This window comes from Anolis carolinensis, chromosome 1, assembly GCF_035594765.1.
Source record: "Anolis carolinensis isolate JA03-04 chromosome 1, rAnoCar3.1.pri, whole genome shotgun sequence".
NCBI classification, from domain to species: Eukaryota; Metazoa; Chordata; class Lepidosauria; order Squamata; family Dactyloidae; genus Anolis; species Anolis carolinensis.
The window spans coordinates 215,325,490-215,350,959 of NC_085841.1; the positions used below are offsets into that span (position 1 = coordinate 215,325,490).

At 39.0% G+C, this 25,470-nt stretch overlaps 1 protein-coding gene and 1 non-coding gene across 4 annotated transcripts in view; one reads left to right on the forward strand and one right to left on the reverse strand.

Annotated features, from left to right (window-relative positions):
• The window catches only part of grb14 (growth factor receptor bound protein 14), a 72,996-nt gene extending 63,302 nt beyond the window's left edge, over window positions 1-9,694 (forward strand). For 2 of the 3 annotated variants that reach the window (XM_003223675.4, XM_008115165.3), the window contains 5 exons: window positions 204-320; window positions 407-476; window positions 573-660; window positions 4,156-4,249; window positions 9,222-9,694. In XM_003223675.4, the coding sequence (XP_003223723.1) occupies window positions 204-320; window positions 407-476; window positions 573-660; window positions 4,156-4,249; window positions 9,222-9,368 (516 nt within the window). In that variant the 3' untranslated portion in view covers window positions 9,369-9,694. The remainder of the gene's footprint in view (window positions 1-203; window positions 321-406; window positions 477-572; window positions 661-4,155; window positions 4,250-9,221) is intronic. The other variant, XM_062965066.1, reaches the window with a different exon arrangement.
• Window positions 9,695-24,887: 15,193 nt separating this feature from the next.
• LOC134295809 (small nucleolar RNA snR44) lies at window positions 24,888-25,081 on the reverse strand. Its single transcript, XR_010002415.1, has one exon. It is a non-coding gene; the product is annotated as a small nucleolar RNA snR44 (small nucleolar RNA).
• Window positions 25,082-25,470: the final 389 nt, after the last annotated feature.

Genomic DNA, 25,470 nt, shown 5'->3' on the forward strand with positions numbered 1-25,470 from the left:
AGGCAGGCAGTTGCCAAATGTCTACTTCAATAAAATGATGTGATCTACTGGTGGAAGGACAACAGGGAGGAAGACTAGCTTAGAATTCCACATCCTGCGAGAAACTACCAAGAAGACTCTCTCGTGCATCTCCAGTAAACATGTCTCTGAGAGTAATGGGTGAGAATCACCTTATATTGTTTTTTTAATCTTTCTTTCTATAGAGAAGTGTTTCAGAGAATTGTCTTGTGGCTATGGACTTCACCGGACATAAATCCAGAGTTATTGAAAATCCAACAGAAGCCCTTTCGGTTGCAGTTGAAGAAGGGTTGGCATGGAGGGTATGCAGCATTTCATCTTAAACTCTTCCTGATTTGTATTTTTTTCCATCCAAAATGTTTAGAATGTTTCTTTTTTCCCCATATAGAAGAAAGGGTGCTTAAGAATTGGTACACACAGTAGTCCTACCACTTTGCAAAATGGCCCATCAAATATAGGTATGTGCCATTCAGTTGGGTTGGTCTCAAGTAATGGTATTGCCTTATGCTCAAATCAAACTGGTAATATTTCCCCTCTGTTGATGATATTTTTAGCCATACACAGTTCCCAGCCATGGTTTCACCATAAGATCTCTAGGGATGAGGCACACCAATTGATTTTAAGACAAGGACTGGTGGATGGGTAAGATATTTACCTTTATTTTGTTTTTCTGAAGTGGATGATACTCAACAGTTAATATTTTGGGGTAGCTGTGAGAGGAGTGTAAAATCCAACACAACTGGAAGGTGAAATTATGTACTGTATATTACTTTAAAGCAGAGGTGGGCCAATTGTAATCCTTAACCCTATATTCATGCTGCCTCTGGTCTAATTTTATGAGCCATATTAAACTGATCTTTTCGGGCCTCTGAAAAGTACCATATATCCTTCCTCCTGTAGTCTACTGAAGAGAGAGGCATGGGATTTCAGAGTAAAAGATGGCTCTGCCCATTCCTGGCACAAAGCTTCATTATATCTCTTAAGTTATATATCTGACAAACTGCTCCTTCCCAAGTTCAGTCTTTTAGCAGAAATATACTTCGCTATATTTCAGTCTCCCATCATATACTCATCCAGCATCATTGGTGCTCCCAGCCCTAAGAGTCTTAAAGCAGTTGGCTTACACAATTCCAGGTAAAGGAAAGACAAACTACAAATGGAAAGCCAATAAATTCACATATGCAGCCAATCAAGTCATGCAAATAGATTTAAGTTGATAAAACAAGAACACTGTGTAATACCCCTCAAAAATGACCATGTCAGCCTGTTAAACCATAAAAGGAAATTCTAGGCAATGGATGTTAAAGATTGTAGATGATGTTAAATAGAAGCTCTTATGTCCACCTGTGAACCAAAGTCACCCTGCAGGGTAATGATGTGCCACTCAGGTTTGTAGAACAATTAACAGGAACGTTACTGACTTCAAAATGGTCAAACAGAGCAATAATATTTACAATAGTTTCTCTGATTGCTTACAGAGAACAGTAGGCATAAATAGTCCTTTTAATGTCTATAAAATTGCCTCAGTGCCTTAAAAATAACAGGGCCGCAGAGAGCCAGCAACCATTTTCTCTCCTGGCTGTTTCCAGTCAGCATACACAAACTCACTCTTTTTGAGGCAAAACCTGCTAAAACTGGCTCCCCAGCAGCATGGCCGAGAAATTGACCAATCAGATTCCTAGCTGTTTGCAGGCTCAGCCAATTAGCTTCTTACACGTACTTTTCCAGTTACCCCATCCATAATAGTGTCTTTACAAACTCCAATGGAAGAAACTCACATTATTCAGATTAGATTATTTATTTTGGCATGAGCTTCTATGGATTTCTACTTCTTCAGTGTAGTGGCATTTTTGTCTTCAGTTCATTCTAAGGGAGCCACCGTGGCTCCCTTAGAATGGGTTAACCCCTTGTGCCGGCTGGACTGCTGACTTGAAAGTTGGGTTGCTGGCCCAAAGGTAGGCAGTTTGAATCCACAAGATAGGATGAGCTCCCATCTGTCAGCTCTAGCTTGCGGGGGCATGAGAAAAGCCTTCCAGTAGGATGGTAACACATCCAGGCATCTCCTGGATAACATATCTGTAGATGGCCAATTCTCTCACACCAGAAGTGATTTGCAATATGTTCTCAAGTCACTTCTGATGTGATAAAAAAGTTTATTCTAGAAATATTATTATTTTTATTATTTTGTTTATTTACAGCCTTCTTTATCTCTCCTGAAGGAAACTCAAGGCAGCTTACATTAAAAGTATGACCACATAATTTAAAATATAAAAATATTCAAACGTTGAAACAGAATTAAACAGAACAGTATTAAAAATTCACAGTTAAAATGCGTGAAAACATTTTAAAAGCTAAAAACCACAGCACCCCCTGACTAGATCTTAAAAATCTTTTTCTTTAAAAGCCTGTCTGAATAAGAAGGTTTTAGCGACAGCAGGAAGGGAGCTATTCTGCCTTACCTGGGAAGTAGAGAGTTTGAGAGTTGAGGGGCAGCCATTGAGAAGGAAGTCCCACTCTTTCATTCCCACCACCAGAGTTTGAGATGAAGTGGATTGAAGTCCTCCTTGAAATAAATCAGTCTTAAATGTCAACTATTTAGGAAAATCAGTTTCAGACTTAACAAGACCTCTCTGTCCTTCAGTTCCTTTTTTTCATTTTAGCAATAGAGTTTCTCCATAGTGGAAATAGTGCTTCGGTGTGTATACATACATATGTATACACAAGCTGGTTGGGATTTCTGGGAGTTGTAGGCCAAAACACCTGGGGACCCACAGGTTGAGAACCACTGCAATAAGGCATCCTGATGAAGCTTTATTCCATACCGAATGATGGCAAAGCATCCTTCACTATACCCGAGGATCATAGGGCATATCAAGTGGCATATATAGCTCTGTTCTAAATACACATCATATGGTTGCTCTCTGATCATAAACACCCCGCATTTCACTCACATGAGGCAATAGTAGGACTGGCACTATAGGAAGTTCTTCAATAACTCTGGTACTTGAAGACTGGATTTTAAGTATACATTTTACATTGGGTCACAATTTTCAGGGAGAGGAGAGAAGCTGCATTAGTTAGCAGTTCAGAGCTCAAAATGCTGAAGAATCAATCAGTAGTCAGGAAAACAAAGGATGCATCTACACTAAGCATGGGCAAACTTGGGTTTTTCAAGTGTTTTGGACTTCAACTCCCACAATTTCTAACAGCTGGTAGACTGTTAGGAATTGTGGGAGTTGAAGTCCAAAACACCTGGAGGGCCCAAGTTTGCTCATTCCTGATCTACACGGTAGAATCAATGCAGTTTGACATAACTTCTAAATGCCATGGCTCAATGTTATAGAATATTGCCGAATCACTCTTTGACAGAGAACCCTAAATACCTTGTAAAACTACAACTCCATGATTCCTTAGCATTGAGTCATAGCAAGTGAACTAGTATCAAACTGTATTCTGCAGTGTAGAAGTACTCCCAAAATAGACAGAGGAATGGGCAAAAGAGTAGTCAAGCTTCGGTTCCAAGGATCCAGAAAGCAGGGCAGACTCTTTTCAGCTAGTTTGGGTGCCTTTTTCACAGAACGGGAATTAGGCATTGCTTCCAGATAGTAATCAGTTTTTTCCGTCCGCCTTATCTAAACTACCGGATAATTAATTGAGAATGGCTGAGGTAATACCAGCTGAGCCGCAGGTGTGCCAAGACCTTCTCCAACACTCTTGTACTGCTGCTACCCCAGAAGGAGGCATGACATGTTGCAACTTCTTCCTCATTTTTAATATTAACTATCATGCGATATATTCTGGAACTTTATTTTCAAAATGGGCCTAACAGTCTATAAGTGTTGATATTCCACCTTTCTTCCACAATATGAACAAAAACAGCACACCTCTAAGTTCTCAAAGTTTCTTAACTCTATAAGGTTGTTGTACTGTTTTCCTCCAATCATTGTCTTGGGAGGAGCAATGTTAATTGCATTCATTTTGTCAGAAAAGGAAGACAAATAGATTGTTGCCATGGACAAATATTCGTCACTTTCAACATTCATTGTTTTTGGATAACACTGAATCTTGCTAGCAAGTCAGCATTGTTCCACTTATATGGTGCTTGATGACCTTTTGTTTTCCCCCTTCTTCCCGTAGAGTATTCTTGGTACGGGATAGCCAAAGTAACCCCAAAACCTTTGTTCTGTCATTGAGTCATGGATTAAAAATAAAGCACTTCCAGATTCTGCCAGTAAGTATTTATTTATTATTTATTTACAGTATTTATATTCTGCCCTTTTCACCCCGAAGGGGACTCAGGGTGGATCACAATGTACATATATATGGCAAACATTCAATACCATTAAACAAACAACACAGAGACAGACAGACACAGAGGCTATTTAACTTCCCAGCTTCTGGCTTTGGGAGGGTATGCTCGATTCCAGCCAAAAGAGGAGCTGCTGCTTCATCATCCACTGTGATGACGAGTCCTTTTGATGGTGTACTTCCTCATCTGGCACGCAGGCTGCTGGACATTTTTTATGGTGTTGTAAATCAGTTAAATTAGCCTCCCCGCATAAGTGGTCCCTAAATTTTCCTACTTGACAGATGCAACTGTCTTTCGAGTTGCTTAGGTCAACAACGAGCAGGTCTAATTTTTATTTTAATTGTCGGGTGCTCATTCCGACACAGGCTGGCCTCGAACTCATGAGCTCTTGGTCATAGTGATTTATTGCAACTGGCTACTAATCAGCCTGCACCACAGCCCAGCCCGGTATAACTAGTAAGCTTGTGAGCTAGTAATCACATTATTGTGATAGGGACTATATAATTCTGCTCATGTCAAGATGAGTCATGCAATCAATTGTTATGTTTATTGTGATCAAAACTAGTTGTTTTACAAATTTGTATGATTTTTTAAAAAACCTTACACATGAAAATAGGATTCTAAAACTAAATATGGTTTCTGCACTAACTTTGATCCACATACCAACAATATGTAAATATACACATGCTTTTTATGTTCACCTCATGTGCTTTGCATGTTCAGAGAACAACTGTTCTTTGACAGGATTTCTGATTGCTGAGATGCAAATGGAACTGTTAAGTTTTAGAAGTCAATGAAACAGGGAAGGGGAATGTTTTCAAAAGAAAACCAAGGGTCGGAAGACCTTCAACTTGAAAAGACAGGTCCATTGCCTTACAAATGAACAGTGCAGCCCTGCACACGCCTATTTAGAGGTCAGTGAGTTCAATGGAGCTTACACCCAGATAAATGGTTATCAGGTTGCAGTGTGATTTTCAGAATCTATGACCTAACCACATGTTGAAAGTTAAGTATATTGGCATGTTTGAACTAATTATTTTACTAATTCAAAGGGAAGAAGAAGTAGTGTAGATGACCAACCTCAAAGACATTAAGGGCTGATTCCTATGGATAATGTCAACTAGTGAAAAACCATTGAATCAATGGGATTCAGTGGGCGAGCTCTAACTGAGGCCAGATCTACACTGCCCTATATTTCAGGATCTGATTTCAGGCTGTCTGCCTTGAACTGGATTATATGAGTCTCCACTGTCAGATAATCTAGGACAGTGGTTCTCAACCTGGGGTCCCCAAATGTTTTTGGCCTACAACTCACAGAAATCCCAGCCAGTTTACCAGCTGTTAGGATTTCTGAGAGTTGAAGTCTAAAAACATTTGGGGACTCCAGGTTGAGAACCACTGATTTAAGCGAAGAAGATAATCTGGGATCAGATGCAGTGTAGGGCAGTGTAGAAGGGGCCACAGACTACTGATAGAATTCAGAATTAAAACTCTGCTGTTATGTTTTCATTTTAGCTGTCAGATTCTGAAATTTAAGAAAGTTATGATCAACTACATTATCAGAGTTGGGCATATTTGCATGTTTTGGCTGTTTATTTTGCTAGGGCAGAAAGATGTGGGATAGATGACCAGCCTCCAACCTTGGGGACATTAAGGGCTAAATCCCATTGGCAATCCCAACTAGAGGAGGAGACCCATTGTATCAGTGTGATTCATTGACCCAGTGAGTTTGCTCTGAGACTACCAATTCTACACTGTATAATTAATGCAGTTCCATTGCTCTGCTGTAATTCAGTGCTATGGAATCATGAGGGTTGTTTTTTTTTTACAAGGGTTTGATACTTCTCTTGCAAAGAATGCTGGTACCTCACCAAACTCCCACTTCCATAGCATTGAGCCATGGCAGTTAAGTTGGTGTCAAATTGCATTAATACTACAATGTAGATCAGCATTTTTCAACCGGGGGGTCACGAGAGGGTGTCAGAGGGGTCGCCAAAGGCCACCAGAAAACACCTATTTCTGAGGGTCTTAGGAACCCCTTTGGCAGAGAAGGCTGAAGATCTGCCTGTCCTTCTCCCACATGACAAAATCAATCCCTTCCCAACCCACCAGTATTAAATTTTGGCCTATGTGGTATTTGTTCCAAATTTGGTCCAGATCCATCATTGTTTGAGTTCACAGTGCTCTCCGGATGTAGCTGAACTACATCTCCCCTAGATCACTATCAGTTCCTCCCAAATCCCTCTAGTATTTTCTGTTGGTCATGGGGGTTCTGTGTGGGAAGTCTGACCCAATTCTATCATTAGTGGAATTCAGAATGATCTTTAATTGTACGTGAGCTATAAATCCTAGCAACTATAACTCCCAAAAGTCAAGATCTATTTTCCCCAAACTCCACCAGTGTTCACATTTGGGCATATCGAGGATTCGTGCCAAGTTTGGTCCAGACCCATCGTTGTTTGAGTCCACTGTGCTTTCTGGATGTAGGTGAACTACAACTCCAAAACTCAAGGTCAATGCCCACCAAATCCTTCCAATATTTTCTGTTGGTCATGGGAGTTCTTTGTGCCAAGATTGGTTCAATTTCATTGTTGGTGGAGTTCAGAATGCTCTTTGATTGGTGAACTATAAATCTCAGCAACTACAACTCCCAAATGATGAACTCAATCTCCCTCAACCCCACGAATATTCAAATTTGAGTGTATTGGATATGTGCCAAATTTGATCCAGTGAATGAAAATACATCCTGCATATCAGATATTTACATTACGATTCATAACAGTAGCAAAATTACAGTTATGAAGTAGCAACAAAAATAATTTTATGATTGGGGGTCACCATGACATGAGGAACTGTATTAAGGGATCATGGCATTAGGAAGGTTGAGAACCAGTGGTGTAGATGTACCCTCAAACTTGTTGTTTTTCTGAGATCGTAGCAAACTCCCCCAATATGTTTTCACTTTAGTCATGTCATATGCAGTACCCATATACTTCTCTTGTTCCAGCCAGGTTCCTTCCCTGTAACCTTTTTCTGCCTTGATCTATGCAAAAGCTGCAAGAGTTAGATAAGAATATTTAGTTTGGTTATCATTAGTTTTGTGCATGTGTTTTGTTGGGTTGCCTCGTCTGCCTGAAAGTGCCTCAAGGTAGTTCACAAAGAGAATGCCATCCTTCCTGATAATGTAAAATGAACCGATCAATTTTAAAGCTTTATAAAGGGATGCATTCCACTTTCTTCAGTAGTGTTTCTCTTCGTACTGCAACTTTTACTCTATTAATCAGTTAGATTGCTCAATTAAGAATCGTTTTAATCAAATAAAAAGGTGCCCCTAATTAATTGGGCCAGGCAGCCTCCAGCACAGTGAGCCTTGAGACTGCAGCACATCGCAGAAAGAGAGGGACACAAATCTCTGTTGCCAAGGCAACATCAGGATGTATTTTGTCCCCCCAGTTACCATAGAGTGGACAAATCTTGCCAAGGTATGTGATGTAACTCTGCCATCCAAGGATACTGTATAAGAATAGGAGAGAAGATGTGGAATTAGATAGGCTGCCTTAATCAAACTGGATTTTGAAGATATAATTTCAAACCTTGTGAACATTTTAGTAGTTTTGAGCTGCATCTACACTGTAGAATTAATGTAGTTTGATGCCACTAACTGCCTTGACTCTATGTCAAACTACATGGGAGTTGTAATTTGACGATTTTTTTAATAATTTTTATTTATGAATTTTAAAGAACATAAAAAGAAGGAAAAAAATCAAAAAGCAATATACTAAAGAAAAAAAATTATATAATACCCCACACCAACATATTTTCCCTTCCAGATCTTTTGCACAGCAAGACATGTTTTCTTTAGCTTTAAAGCCCTGTCAGCGGTCACCCCAGATACATTTTGAGTCCTGGGGTAAATTCCTAACATATTTTATAAACATTTTATATTTTCTTTATGGATATACTCCTTCAGTTTGGACCAATTTGTCTCTCGTCTTGGGAGCATTATCCTGTGATAATATTTGAGTCAATAAATCCATATTTTTAATATCCAATAGTCTCAGAAGCCAGTTTTCTATTGAGGGAGTTTCTTGTGTCTTCCACAATTTTGCCAGACATATCCTGGCCGCCATGTATGTGAAGAGTTTTTCCGTGTTGTGATCCATCTGGAAATCCATTATTCCTGGTAGGAAGTATTCCGGTTTTATGTTGAATTTTTTAAAAATTATTTTCTCAATTTCTTTATGAATTACCCGCCAGAAATTTTTTACCTTCCTGCAACCCCACCACATATGTATAAAATCACCTTTGTGTTTCCCACATTTCCAGCATTACCCATCACCTTTTCCTTTACTAAATTTCGCGAGTTTATCCGGTGTGAGGTACTACCTGTAAAAGATCTTATACCAGTTCTCCTTCAATTCTACTGCATACGTAAATTTAAGTTTCATCTTCCAAATCTTTTCCCATTCTGACATATTTATCATATGGCCTACCTCCCTTGCCCATTTGACACGATTTTTAGCCTTCTTTGCCAAAGAGAGCTGGTACTTCACCAAAATACAACTCCCAGGATTCTATAGCATTGAGCCATGGCGAGTAAAGTAGTACTGCATTAATTCTACTTTGTAGATCAGTGGTTTTCAGCCTGTGGTCCCCAGATGTTTTTGGCCTTAAACTCCTAGAAATCCTAACAGCTGGTAAATTGGTGGGGATTTCTGGGAGTTGTCAGCCAAAAACATCTGGGGAACCCCAGGTTGAGAACCACTGGTGTAGATGTACCCTTGGACAACTTGAGTATTTGCTCATTCATCTTTGGAGAAGGTGGACCAATAAAGAAACAAGTATGAGCCATCCCTGACATTATTCATATTGTTGTTTTTTCCCCTCCTTGCAGTTGGAAGAAGAAGGCAAGCTATTTTATTCGCTGGATGATGGTCACACCAGATTTTCTGATCTTATTCAACTGGTGGAGTTTTATCAGCTCAATAAAGGCATCCTACCTTGCAAGTTAAAACATTACTGTGCCCGAATTGCACTTTAACCTAAACACCAATATCTCACCTAAGCCTCATAGAAGATAAAGGGAGAGTGTTTGTTTCTCTTGACAAAGCCGTTTTATAAACAAAGGAGATAAAAAAGCGAAAGTCTGTGAATGTAAATTTCAGCTTGCAAAGAAGAGCTTGCATTCTCCATAGAAAAAACAAAACAAAACAAAATGCAGTATTTTTGTGTTTAGAGTAACTAATCAACAGTTGATCTTCCAAAAATGACTCTCAAGCTGGAATTGTGTAACTGTGCAATGCTGCAAGCCTAGGAAGTATTTTTCAAAATGCCAATAAATGTCTTTTTCGCTAGTTTCCTGTATAACTTTTGAACTGCTGCCTCATTTTTCTTTCTGAGAATTTATTGTAGACCAAGAAAAGGAAACAGTGATATAGTCCTGTGAGGCCACTCTCCCTATAATGATGAAACACAAAATTATATTTAAAGCTGTATTTATATTATTCTAAAGTTTGAGAACATGAATGGGAAGAATATTCATATCACAAGTGCAAAAAAAAAAAAAGATTCCCTCATTACCAAGAAACCTTGATGAGGAGAAATGTGGATGGATAAGTAAGTATTTTATAGTTTGGGATTTATTCTGTGCAAAAATGCTTGGCCACTTTGCATCTTCCTTAGAGGGGGATAAGTGGAATATAAATACTTTGATAGTAATAGTAGTAGTGGTAGTTTTGTACAGAAAATATTTTCTGCACAAAAATCCTGTATTTCTTCACTCCCAATATGCACTTTTTTCCTATAAAAACATACCTAAAATGGTATGTGTCTTAGAATTGCAGATTATCTTACGTATTTTTGTTGGTGGCGGTGGTACTCACATAAGGATGTGTCTAACAATTGATGGCATCTTACAATTGCAGAAATATGGTATTATTTTCTAACCAGGAGGCAAAATTTTTGCACAGGAAACATATTTTGCTTAGCAAACAATTTTTCAGAAAAAGGATATACTTGCACAGAAAATGTTTTCTGTGCATCTGTGTGGATCGATCACCAAATAAATCCTGAACTGAAGTTTTTGATTATTTTCTTGCAGTGAGAATCAAGATGCTTAAGTTATTTGTTCTTGCCCACAAGAATGTAAATTATGAAGATGTACATCCTGATTTTCTAGCTAGATCTTTAACTGGTTTGGGAGACACTGAGTTCACATGAAAACAACTCACACAGAGATTCATCTTGCAGTGCCCTCTCCCTCTGCTTTACTGAAACCAAGATATGTAAAGATGACTAATACATGGAATGCACAAAATTTGTGCTAATCTAGGATTTTCTTTTCCGGATCCTTGTTTCAGAGGTGAGTCAAAATAGAAATATTGGCTGGCATACTTATTATGATTACAATGTTGTTAGAATATTGTAACTCCTTCAGATTCTCATTTGCGGGTACAACACCATTGCTATAATCACAAATGATCCTGAATCTTAAAAAGCCAGTAAACTGTCCAGAGCAATAGTTGCTTGTGAGTGGGGTCCTGCAGAAATACATGACTGCCACCCTCATGTCAGTAGGTGACTGGGATGAAGAAAACATACTCAAATGAAGCTGGGTTGGCCATACAGGAACATATAGCAACGTTCACAACACAGTAATATTTTCATTGGCTAAGCGAAATGCTCAAAATAGATCATACAAGCTTTAGAATCTTTGCAAGCTTCTTCATCAGGCAAAGATGGTAAAAATAATACAGGAGAAGAAAAGTAATGATATTGGAGTCAAAGGTCTACATTTTGCCGATGTTACCTCTGTTGTCAGTCTCGCCCCCAAATGGGGTCCCAGAAATTTGGCAAAAGAAAACTTTTTCTGAATGCCACCGAGTGGCTGTTTTGGACATTTACACAAATCTGTTATGCAGTGCTTACAAAGGACTCTGCAGAAGATGCTTCAGCTGTACTTCATAAAAAGGAAAATTAGCCTGTTTAGAAAACCTGATTTATTATCAATAAATGTTTGATTTTATGCACCTTCAAGTCACGTAAAATTTCTTAGGCTAAAAGGAGTCCCTAGTGGAATAGTCTGAGAAACACTGATCTTGAAGAAGCCACTCCCATTCTGGGCCACATAAAGACAACAAATGATAGGAAATAAAATTTTAACTATTGGCAACAGAAAAGTAATTCCATTGGAAGTCCAAGCCATGTTGGCCATACAGCAAAGTACCACGAAATCCAGAAAAACCAGTATTACTTTTGTTGGGTAACTGAATGCACAAGATACATAATGCAAGCTGTGAAGTCTTGGCTCTGCCTTTTCCTCTCCTTTGCTTTAGTTCTCTCTGTTTAGGTTTTTCCAATAGTGTAGATTCCTCCATTTGTATTCATTTTGGGGTGGAGCATAATATTTCCCCTAGAGAACAGCCTTAGTTGGTTTAGTCCTTTTGCCTGTATAGAGCCCTTTTAGACTCCTCAATTTTTCTGCAATAGAACTATAGAGACAACAGGCTTGGATTGTGTCTAGAAATCCTAGGCCCAGCAGTTCAAAACAGGCATTCTTAGCACTAAACGCATTCAGCAGTATACTTAAACCATCTGTCCCAGAGACAATAGAAGCCTTTTGCCCAGCTTAGGCTTCACAAAGAAAAAAGATCAAAACAGTGCCTGGGTTCCAGCTTGTGAGCCATTGCTTCACTCCAGAGACAGAGGACTTTCAAAGACTCCAGAGAGATGACTGCAGTCAGCAAAATCTCCCTTTGTAATGTATTGTTTTTAGCTGTCTTTCAATAGCCTCAGGTGGAGTCAACCCTTTATTTGTGTTGTTTCAGTAAACTCATTTTGGTTATTTTTCACTTTGCCTAAAGTGCCTCTGTATATAAAGGGTCTTGATCTTAATAGAAGGTATACAGATAGCCTCCGATTAAAGCTAGACACTATAGTTTTCCCAAAGGCTTGGGCATGCCATCACACAAGCATTTAAAGCTTCACTGCCTTCTTTATCAGGCAAAGATGTTAAAAAGCATACATGAGAAGAAATGCGAAGATGTTTGATTCACAGCCTTACATTCTGCCTAGAATGTCAGTTGAAATGGTCTGGAAGGACCTCAATGCACACAGAGGTTACCACCCTTCTTGGCCTTGAGAGATTGAGGATAAAAGGGTATAAACTCTTCATTCCAGTATTTCACTGGGATAAAGAGTATGGACTGTGTAGACTCATATAATCCAGTTCAAATAAAATAATCAGGATTATCTGATTTGATAATCAGGATTATATGGCAATATAAAAGGGGCCTTTGTCTTCTTTGGTTCTCATCTTCTGACCTGTCAGGTACTACCAACCCAGAAATGGAAGATCACTTTAACTAGAAGTCTGTATTCATTACTTGTGGAGTGCTTTTGAAATTAATCTAAAGGCTATAGGTTGCCAACCTCTTTCTTAGGGGGTTCTCAACATACTTTAATCCATAAAGAAGCAATTAATTAATGGAATCCCTGGCTGGTACCACCTACAGTTTCTTGTTGTGTGCCTTCAAATAATTTGTGGCTTATGGCAATCCAAAGGCAAACCTATTTTAGGGTTTTCTGGAGCTGAGAAAACCCAGTGAGATTCCATGGCCAAGCGAGGAATAAAATGTTGGTCTCCAGAGTCACAGTTCAATACTCAACTAGTATACCTCACTCTCTCATTGTTATGATCAGTACTTGGAAGAAATATGTTACTCTGATCAATATAATGTTACAGTCAAGTTACTCTGGTCAGCATAAACAGGAGTTATGTTATTTCCCCCCATACCCTCCAGGGCTTTCACTGTTTTGCAGAGTTCTACCTTTTACTTGATACTGGCTGGTTTCCGACTGAGATGGGAAGGCACAGAGGTGACGTTAAAGCTTAGCTTTAATGCTGATGTTTTCATGTTTTGTGCTTAATATACATCTTCCCACCTGAGCCAAGCTCCAATTGTTGGGCTTTGAATTTTGAGTAAAAAATGAAGTCGACCCCACAAGCTTGAACTCTTCTTTGTCTTAATGTAAATCATTCTCCAAGGTATACATCCATAAATGGAGTATTGTCTGGCACAGTATTGTATAGTGCATTATAACAAGAGTATTATAGGCACTGTTCTACACAATGATATATGGGCCTATTGCATCTAAATACGTTAGTCATATATGCATAAATCTGAAATGTTTGCTGCAAATACAGAATCATTTCCTCGGTCTCTGCAAGATATTCCCATACTAAGCAAGGCCAGAAGTGCTGAAGTGCACAATTGGTTGTATTTCAATAGATGTTAAAATAGTGGTCAAACAGCAGTGGATTATGATTAGGAACTGCAACACATCGAGATTTTAATCCAAAATCTGCAAGGTCACACATTCTGTACTGCCTTAAAATATTTAAAGACAGTCTTTTTTTTCCAGATCAACCTGCTTGTGCATTAAGATTAGGGATGGGAAACTGCATTAGCCCCAGGGAAATCTTGGAGAAACAGACTCCTATATATAAAAACACCCTGAGACCTTCTAGAGCAGTGGTTCTCAACCTGTGGGTCCCCAGGTGCTTTGGCCTACAACTCCCAGAAATTCCAGCCAATTTACCAGCTGTTAGGATTTCTGGGAGTTGAAGGCCAAAAATATTTCAGGACCTCAGGTTGAGAACCACTGCTTTAGAGACTTCATCCCACTGAACAGGTTACGTGCTTACTAGAGTGGTTTACTATTCGGCATTAAATGGATGTTTTCCTACCTTCATCACACACTTTTTAATCTATCAGTTTTACTCAGGAGTCCTCCAATGATTCGCTATCACACAGTTGAGACTTGTCCCCACGCACTGTCCCTCCCCCTTTTCTCTGTGGAAAAAAAGTGAAGAAAATTGCTGACAATAAAAGATAGCTGTTATTATGGAAAGTTATGTACCTTTTTGAGAAGCCCCGGTGGCAAAGTGCGTTAAAGCACTGAGCTGGAGACCGAAAGGTCCCAGGTTCAAACCCCGGGAGCGGCATGAGCGGCCGCTGTTAGCTCCAGCTCCTGCCAACCTAGCAGTTCGAAAATATGCCAATGTGAGTAGATCAATAGGTACCGCTCCGGCAGGAAGGTAACGGTGCTCCATGCAGTCATGCTGGCCACATGACCTTGGAGGTGTCTATGGACAACACAGGCTCTTCAGCTTAGAAATGGAGATGAGCACCAACCCCCAGAGTCGGTCACGACTGGACTTAACATCGGGGGAAACCTTTACCTTTACCTTTTATGTACCTTTACAAATATTCAAAATCCATCGACCATAGCATTGATTCATGGCTGTTGAAGTGGTGTCGAACTGCTGTAATTCAACAGTGTAGTTGCACTCATATACTTACCTGCCCTAGTTTACCCAAACTAAATTAACGGCCAAGAGTTATGCCTAGCAGCAGAAATCGGTTGTACTAGTGATCCTGTTTGTTAGACAGACAATCATTTGTAAGAAAGGACTAGAACCCATATGAATCAGAATCTGAATCACCAGCGGAACAGATCTCTTCCACCCAGTGCAGTTCCTGGCAGTTAAAGTGGATGTGAAGAAGGATGAGATGGGCCCAAAGCTTTAAAACATTGTCAAGAGTTTCACTGAAGTTCAGTGCACTCCCCAGAAAGCTCTTCTTGGAAAAGAAGGTCTATCTAGGAAAGGAATCCGCCCCTGCCCCCCAATCACTTCCAGTCTAGTGGAAGCTGTTCCGAGGAACTCTGCCCTCACTCAGTGAGGTGGGACCCATCTACGGCCCTCAAGAAGCCTCCATTCACCCCCCCTTTTTTTCTTCCGTCTTCAGACCTACATTGGCTCCATCCCTGTTCTGAATTTAGATCTTGAAGCTCCTTTCAAACCTTAGCTCTTTCTCTGTGTAGCAACCAAAGCTCACAGGTGCAACACAACGACAATGGAAAGGCTCAAGTGAAGCAGTGTGCATATTTTTTAAAGAAAACCCAAAGTGCCTGGAATGGCACTGTTGTGGAATCTAGCCTGGTAGAAGGATGTGAGAAAGGATACAAGGATGACAGAAGGGATGGAGGAGGAAAGAAGGAGTAAAAGGAAGAAGAGAAGCTATTTATTCCCTTTGAGCAAAAGGTGAGCAAAAGATAAGAGCAGAGCTTTTCCTCAAAAGGACATTTCAGCTCCTCCCAAAAATTGCGTAACTGTTTCATTTTAAAGTGGAGAACAGTGGGAATTCATCACATGACACAATTGGCCATTTTCCCCGCCTGTATGTGGATAATTTACAAAAAAGTGACTTGCCAACCAGCTTAGAAACCTCACAACCTCTGAGGATGCCTGCCATAGATGTGGGCGAAACATCAGGAGAGAATACTTCTGGAACATGGCCATACAGCCCAGAAAACACACAATAACGCAGCTTAGAAAGTGTCTGAGAAGATGACACTTTTAAAACACTTAAAATGCCAAGATACCTCTACCTTACAGGGTAGGCAAAACTACGGTTAGGTGGATCTGTAATTGGCTAAGCAAATGAACCCAAAGGGTGCTCACGAATGCACCTTCTTCATCTTGGAAAGAAGTCATGAGTGGAGTGCCGCAGGGCTCCGTCCTGGGCCCGGTTCTGTTTAACATCTTTATTAATGATTTAGACGAAGGGTTAGAAGGCACAATCATCAAGTTTGCAAATGACACCAAACTGGGAGGGATAGCTAACACTCCAGAAGACAGGAGCAGAATCCAAAACGATCTTAACAGATTAGAGAGATGGGCCAAAACTAACAAAATGAAGTTCAACAGGGATAAATGCAAGATACTTCACTTCGGCAGAAAAAATGAAATGCAGAGATACAGAATGGGGGACGATGCCTGACTCGACAGCATTAAGTGTGAAAAAGATCTTGGAGTCCTCATGGACAACAAGTTAAACATGAGCCAATAATGTGATGCGGCGGCGAAAAAAGCCAATGGGATTCTGGCTTGCATAAATAGAGGTATAGCGTCTAGATCCAGGGAAGTCATGCTACCCCTCTATTCTGCCTTGGTCAGGCCACACCTGGAATACTGTGTCCAATTCTGGGCACCACAGTTGAAGGGAGATGTTGACAAGCTGGAAAGTGTCCAGAGGAGGGCAACTAAAATGATCAAAGGTCTGGAGAACAAACCCTATGAGGAGCGGCTTAAAGAGCTGGGTATGTTTAGCCTGCAGAAGAGAAGGCTGAGAGGAGACATGATAACCATATACAAATATGTGAGGGGAAGTCATAGGGATGAGGGAGCAAGCTTGTTTTCTGCTGCCCTGGAGACTAGGACGTGGAACAATGGCTTCAAACTACAGGAAAGGAGATTCCACCTGAAAATCAGGAAGAACTTCCTGACAGTGAGAGCTGTTCGGCAGTGGAACTCTCTGCCCCGGACTGTGGTGGAGGCTCCTTCTTTGGAGGCTTTTAAGCAGAGGCTGGATGGCCATCTGTCGGGGGTGCTTTGAATGAGATTTTCCTTCTTCTTGCAGGGGGCTGGACTGGATGGCCCGTGAGGTCTCTTCCAACTTTATGATTCTATCTGAAACCTACGATATGTGATGAACACAGTAGGTTGCCGTTTCTTAAGTGGGTGGCTCAGTAGAATTCAATGCATGTGATGAAGTGGTAGAAAGTGGCAGGGATATTTTCTCCATGTTTTAGGCCCCCACAAACTATTTGAGGTACTGAGAGGCCTTATCTAAAATCAGGAGGTGATCCAAAGTCAATTAAGGTTTACTTTCTGTTAATGAAGGCCATTCCCTAAATTACTTATGCCCCTGAAACATTTCCATTTCTGAGCCTTGGTCAGCCTGTAAACATGGTGGGACATTTTTAGGCAACAGGTTACACATAGCTCACCATGGACTACCATGAATAGAAGAGGCCCTTCTCTTTGTTCTGTGTGCAGAGGAAGTACATTGATGCATCTGCAAATGAAAGGGCCTTTTGTAGAATGGAACCCAAGTTTTTGGAAGGCTCTGCCAAAGCATTACCATAATCTATAGCAGTGGTTCTCAACCTGTAGGTCCCCAGGTGTTTCGGCTTACAATTCCCAGAAATCTCAGCCACTTTACCAGCTGTTAGGATTTTTGGAGCTGAAGGCCCAAACATTTGGGGACTCACAGATTGAGAACTACTGGTCTATACACATCAACACTAAAATCCAAGTAAGTTAACAGGATTGTTTCATCTACAAGTTTAATGGTTTTATTCATCTCCATGTTACTGCATTCATGCTTGGAGTTTGTGTGTAGCACTGTATTGCTTTTGATTTTTAAAAAACTTTTTGTGGATTAATGTGTGATTCATGCAATAAGCAAAATAAATAGAAGCAAAATACATTTTGAAACTGGAGTCATGCAACACATTTTGTCATCAGAAATATTAAAAGAACAAATAGTCTAATGGCTTGCTCAGGACAAACATATCATAATCCCACCTTTAAAAAGCCTTTCATGAAAGGGGTCTTTGTGAGCAAATAAATATGGGCCACTTTGCATAACAAACTTGTTTCAGGACAAATTTTTAAAATATATACCATATTACATCTTCCTCAACAGTTCAATAAATTCTTAATGATCCCAAAATTTCCCACAACACACTGAAGGCAATACCATGCCTTTTTCTTTTTTTAAAAAAATATTGCATTTTGGTTAGCTTTTGCAAATTTGAATTGTTCTAAAAAATTTACAGTACTCTTGAGTAATTGCCTTCTGTTGATGTCATTAGATTATATTGGATTACTATAGACAATGCGGTCGCTGTTGTCTGCTTTTGGTCAAAAACTAGCTCCTTGTGATTTCCTTTATTTCATCACTTTTAAATTTATTTATTATGCAATGTTTTTGACATGAAATAAATAAATAAATTGGATTGCTAAGGAAAAACGTACATGACTAAAATGTAGGGCTTTCTTTGTTATATGTTAAGTGATCCATGTTAATTTACCCATTAATGGGTTTTTGTTTCATACAAGGGATTCGTGGTTATTTAAAATGTTTATTAATGGTGCTGTGTTCAATTCTTCCTGCTCTAACATATCTTACATAAGTAGGCACCTATTCTAGTTTTGACATCTTCTTGACTAGCTATATATCTCCACTTGTTTTGTGTTCATGAGATTTGTATGTGTGTGTGTGGTCAAGTTCTTAGCGGATCACGGATTTTGCATTGTAATTTTAAAGTACGGCTTTGCACTGCTTTGAAAAGCAGGGAATTAAATGCATGTGGGAAATAGCTGGGGACAAACAGTGAGCTACTGAAGAACACCACCCAGTTCTTCTCCTCTATTAAATGACATCAAATGTTCAAATTGCCTATTTTAAGAAAGCGTAAGGAAAATTCTATATATCCCAAAGATGCTGTGAGAAACATGTTTGTTTCTTCAGTGTCCAGAGAAGCTATCTTTTCCCTTCAGCGCTGCAAGAGCCTTTTTCCTCCCACACCCTAATTCAACTCCATGTTGCTCGAAATTTCTCTGAAGTCACCACGACAGGACATAACAGATATATTTAAATACGCATGCAAGCTTTCAGAGGTTAAACACTTGATGGTCTATGCATAATCAATGTGTACGGTAGACCAATTATGATAGCTTTAATGAAATGCATGAATATTTAAAACTTAATGGATCTGACTTTGTAGTCGGCCTTACAGCCCGCTTTTAAGACAGACAAACCCACAGTCAATCTTGTCCTCGGGAGGGCAGCAGCGCGCTGTGGAAATTCTGGAAAATCCCATTGTTTTCCTGTCAGCTCCCCGAAACAGCTGAGCCTTCCTGGTCTCTGCACACCTTCCGAAAACCCAGTGCTTTTTATTCTTATAAATTATTCACTTGTTCTGTACCAATTAGTTCTACCAGTTGCAAGGTTTGTTATCAAGTTAAGCTTCAAGACAGAACCTGAATTCAATGAATGATTAAATATTTATTAACACAGATGATTAAATATGCAGATACTCTGTGAAGCTTGTTCTTGGAACCATTATATTACCTTTTTAATACTAATGATTTGTATAATTAATTTTTTAGGGGTGGGGAGACTGAAAGGCTTTGTAAAAAGTGGAAGAGGAGGACGGGAAGGGGACTGAAAGACATTATACGAACGAAAATGAAATGCTACCAAGACAGGCATCCTAAGTACTGAAACTACACATTTGCATCCAATGGTCTAAAAGTTTGTTGATTACATAAATATTTTTAAGGAGTATCTTCATCATATGGCTCTTAGATGAGGCACCTTTTGGGGAAAATTAATCCTTTTCTCTCTGATGTGTATGAATTACTCTATGCTAAGCCAGTCTGAAAACTGGTCTGTTTAGCAAAAACACATATTTCTGAAAGCGAGAGAGAATGCAAAAGGACACATCTCGTAAATATGTAATTTTTACTGCGTGCTATTATTTTACTTCTATTTCACTTTTAGAAATGTTATAATATAAATAATGATAGAAATGTTAAATGTGTTCACAGGATGATAAAATATTTTAACGTGTAAAGATTCACATATGCTGCTTTTTAAAAAGGAAGTCCTCTCTGTCATTGATGTGGCAAGTTTCACCCTTTTGGCCTCTTGGTAACTATAGTTTATTATTACAGTAGAGTCTCACTTATCCAACACTCACTTATCCAGCATTCTTGATTATCCAATGCATTTTTGTAGTCAATGTTTTCAAAACATCGTGATATTTTGGGGCTAAATTCGTAAATACAGTAATTACTACATAGCATTACTGCGTATTGAACTACTTTTTCTGTCAAATTGGTTGTATAACATGATGTTTTGGTGCTTAATTTGTAAAATCATAACCCAATTTGATGTTCAATACGCTTTTCCTTAATCTCTCCTTATTATCCAACATATTCGCTTATCCAACATTCTGCCGGCCCATTTATGTTGGATAAGTGAGACTCTACTGCATTTAATTTAATTTATGTATTTACAACATTTTTACCCCACCTTTCTCACCCGAGGGGACTCAAGGCGGCTTACAACATCCAGCAAGATTCAATGCCAAACAATCAATAAAATTAACAACACATTTAAAACCATTAACAGTAAACAGTAAAAATACATTATTCAAACATTAAAAAGCATTAAAAATATATAACCTCAGAAGGAGTTAGAACATATCCTAAATCTACTCACAGCAAAATAGGATGTTCTTATTAGCTATTGGTGTGGGAGCCACTTGGTATTCTCATAACAGTATCTCTGCCAAACTTCATAGTTTTATTTCTGTCAGTTGTGTGTTTCTGAAATTCTTGCCTCTTTATAAAAGCCCTCAGTACCTTTTAACAGAAAAGAAATCGGAAAGCAAAATATCCTCTTTCTGTTGCATTAAATGCCTATGTTGCACAGGTTGAACAACCTTTATCCAGAATACTTTGAACCAGATGTATTTTGGACATTGGATTTATTTTTATTTTGGAATACAGTAGAGTCTCAGTTATCCAAGCCTCTGGATAATCCAAGCCATTTTTGTAGTCAAAGTTTTCAATATATCGTGATATTTTGGTGCTAAATTCGTAAATACAGTAATTACAACATAACATTACTGCATATTGAACTACTTTTTCTGTCAAATTTGTTGTATAACATGATGTTTTGGTGCTTAATTTGTTAAATCATAACCTAATTTGATGTTTAATAGGCTTTTCCTTAATCACTCCTTATTATCCAAGATATTCGCTTATCCAAGCTTCTGCCGGCCCGTTTAGCTTGGATAAGTGAGACTCTACTGTACCTGTTTTTGCATATATGCACATAATATGTCTTACAGATGAGACTAAAGTCTAAACCTGAAATTCATTTATGCTTCATATGCAATTTATAACAACCAAGTAGCAACAGTAAGAACAGATCACGGAACAACAGACGGGTTCAAGATTGGGAAAGGAGTACGGCAGGGCTGTATACTTTCACCCTACCTATTAAACTTGTATGCAGAACACATTATGCAATGTGTAGGGCTTGATGAATCCAAGGCCGGAGTTAAAATTGCTGGAAGAAACATTAACAAACTTAGATATGCAGATGATACCACTCTGATGGCTGGAAGTGAGGAAGAGCTGAGGAGCCTTATCACCGAGAAAGAAGAAAGTGCAAAAGCTGGGTTGCAGTTAAACATCAAGAAAACCAAGATGATGGCAACCAGACTGATTGATAACTGGCAAATAGAGGGAGAAAACTTGGAGGCAGTGACAGACTTTATATTTCTAGGCACGAAGATCACTGCAAATGCAGTCAGGAAATCAGGAGATGTTTACTTCTTGGGAGGAGAGCAATGGCCAACCTTGATAAAATAGTAAATGAGAGACATCACACTGGCAACGAAGGTCCGCATAGTTAAAGCAATAGTATTCCCCATAGTAACCTATGGATGTGAGAGCTGGACCATAAGGAAGGCTGAGCGAAGGAAGATAGATGCTTATGAACTCTGGTGCTGGAGGAAAATTCCGAGAGTCCCTTGGACCGCAAGAACATCCAACCAGTCCCTACTCCAGGAAATAATGCCCAGCTGCTCCCTGGAGGGAAGGATATTGGAGGCAAAGATGAAGTACTTTGGCCACATCATGAGAAGACAGCAAAGCTTGGAAAAGAGAATGATGCTGGGGAAAAAGGAAGGAAAAAGGAAGAGAGGCCGACCAAGGGCAAGATGGGTGGATGGTGTCCTTGAAGTGACTGGCTTGACCTTGAAGGAACTGGGGGCAGCGACGGCCGACAGGAAGCTCTGGCGTGGACTGGTCCATGAGGTCATGAAGAGTCGGAAGCGACTGAATGAATAAACAACAACATGAATTTATACACAAAGCTTGGGAGTAAATTTGTAAACATTTTAATGATTATTTGTATGCATGAGATGAAGTTTATGTACAGTGAATCATAAGAAAGCAAAGGCATTACTGTCTCAGCCACACATGTGGACAATTTCAGATTTGGGAGTATTTTGGATTTCAGAATTCTGGATAAGGGATGCTCAATCTGTATTTCAAACTTTGCCTTATACTAGAAGGCTTTGCAAACTGGCAGTGTCATATATTAGAGTTGGCTTCCATTTCAAAGATTTTGGGATAGATTGTGGTAACAAAATGAAAACCAGTCTATATACCTTCCTAACTCAGTACCAAAAAGGACTGAAACTGGAACAGGGTTAACTTGTACTTCTCTGATTGTTTTCTGACATTTTGTGAGCATAATAACACTTACACAGTTCAAACGTGCATATGATGTTTATGATGATTAATGTAATATGTTCCGTATTTGAGGTTGAATAGGAAGTGTCATATACTTAACTTCATATGAATCAACAAGAAGAAGCTGAGAGGAGGAGTAAATAGATCACGCTATGGAGAGAAGAAAAAGTGGGTTCCCTCAAGCATATGTTTTAACACCTGTCAGGGTGGGCCGGCTCTACAGTTCGGTAAAATGAAGCAGCTGCTGCAGGCATAGATTTTGAATGTCATGAAATGTTGTGTCTCATATGTCAAAATATATTACAGTAGTTAGACATGGGTGGGATGCACTTTGACTCCTTTGCCTGAGGCATCGATGTTTCGTGGACATGTTTTCCTTGTTTATGAACAATCTGGAAGGAAGAGTGCATACCAAATTTTGTGGAGGATCCCAAATACCATAGGGCCATGATACCCACTAGGATTTGGTTCTAGGACACCTATGGATACCAAAATGTGGATGCTCAAATCTCGTGGTATACAGTGGTGCAGTAAAATGGTGTCCCTTATATATATACTTCTTAACACTTTACTTCCTTCCTACCTTACCTTATCCCATATCACCCCAGTTAACTCTCTGACACTTTATTAAAAGTTTTGGATATTGTGTTTTTTATATGCCCGACTCCTTTTATCTTTATATTTATGTATTTATTTATTTATTTATTTATTTATTTATTTATTTATTAGTGGTTGATGTTGTATCATTACCCATTTGTTCTGGTTTTATGTGTTTTATTGTATTTAAAATGTTAAATTGTTTATTCTATTTGATTGATTTTATCATTGATATTTTGATATTTATTGTAATTGTTTTATTCTGCTTTTGTTTCAGGCATTGCCCCATGTTAGCTGTCCCAAGTCCCTTCGGGGAGTCTCACTTATCCAATGTTCTGGATTATCCAATGCATTTTTGTAGTCAATGTTTTCAATAAATCGTGATATTTTGGTGCTAAATTCGTAAATACAGTAATTACAACATAACATTACTGCGTGTTGAACTACTTTTTCTGTCAAATTTGTTGTATAACATGATGTTTTGGTGCTTAATTTGTAAAATCATAACCTAATTTGATGTTTAATAGGCTTTTTCTTAATCCCTCCTTATTGTCCGACATACTTGCTTATCCAACGTTCTGCCGGCCCGTTTATGTTGGATAAGTGAGACTCTACTGTAAATCCTAAAGAAAGCAGAAAAAAGGATAGGAAAACTGTCAGTTTAATTTCCACACGGGGCATTGCAAAACTTAAGGGAAAACAAATGATCCCAAACACTTTATTTATTCCATGGGATGAAGTCCTTACTGGTTGGAGCAAATTGAGGAGCACAGAGCCTCTTAGGACTGACAGACCAGAAATAGCAGAGTTTCCTGTTAGGCTTGGGCCTGAATTGGTTTGAACAAAATGATTTTTAATATTTGATGGTCGGTTTTATATAATCTCCAAAAAACAGAACAGGGAGGAGGGAACCGCAGAGCCCAGCAAAACGGATTAAGAGAGCCAGATTTTATTGTTTCCTGGGGAAGATGGAGTTACGTCTGCAATATACTTAAGGCAGGGGTATGCCGTGGAGCTCCTGAAGAAGATGGGATTATTGCAGCATTTTTTTTCCCCTCCCCGGCAGTAACAGTATCTGTACATTTCTTTTTGGAAAGTTTCCTAGGCTCCTTTTCCAGAGAGTGCCCTGCTGGTAACTCGCTTTCCCAGCAGCACTTGCACGGGGCGGGCATTGAAAAGTCTCTGAGTTCTTGGAGAGTGATGGGAATTGAAGTTTCTCTGTGTGTTTCTCAGCCAATAAAAAGCCTGGTTGTGTCCATGCTGTGTTTGGCTGAGAATAAACGCAACCGGTGACTACAGAACTCTCTCTTGCAATTTGTCTTATGTTAAAAAATATTATAGTTAAAACTTAAAATAATTCCAAACTATCAGTATATCGGTGAATTGCTTTGAAACTTGGCAGGCCTGCAGTTGTAAATGGAGTCTAAAACGGAAGTAAGTTTCATGCAGATAGGCCTTAAAATGACTGATGATCGAGCCTTTAAAGCAGGGGTCCCCAAACTAAGGCCCGGGGGCCGGATGCGGCCCTCCAAGGCTATTTACCTGGCCCCCGTCCTCAGTTTTAGACTTAGACTCGCCCAAAGTCTGAAATGACTTGAAGGCACAACAACAACAATCCTACTTGATTATTTCATTGGCCAGAAGCAGGCCCACACTTCCCACTGAAATCCTGATAAGTTTACAGTATGTTGGTTAAAATTATTTTTATTTTTAAATATTGTATTGTTCTTTCATTTACCAATATTGTAAATGAAATATTGTAAATGAATGATATGGTAATAATATAATGTATTGTGTATACATATAATATTGATAATAGTATTATAATGTAATACAATATAATATTTATTTATTCATTGCAGTATTTCTACCCCGCCCTTCTCACCCAATAGGGGACTCAGGGCGGCTAATAATAATACAGTAGAGTCTCACTTATCCAAGCTAAACGGGCCGGCAGAAGCTTGGATAAGCGAATATCTTGGATAATAAGGAGGGATTAAGGAAAAGCCTATTAAACATCAAATTAGGTTATAATTTTACAAATTAAGCACCAAAACATCATGTTATACAAAAAAAATTGACAGAAAAAGTAGTACAATGTGCAGTAATGTTATGTTGTAAATACTGTATTTACGAATTTAGCACCAAAATATCACGATATATTGAAAACATTGACTACAAAAATGGCTTGGATAATCCAGAGGCTTGGATAATCCAGAGGCTTGGATAAGCGAGGCTTGGATAAGTGAGACTCTACTGTAATACACTATAATAATATTGTATAATAAATAACATTAATTATATACTAAATGTAATATTACTAATAATATTACAGTATAGTGGTATAATACAATAT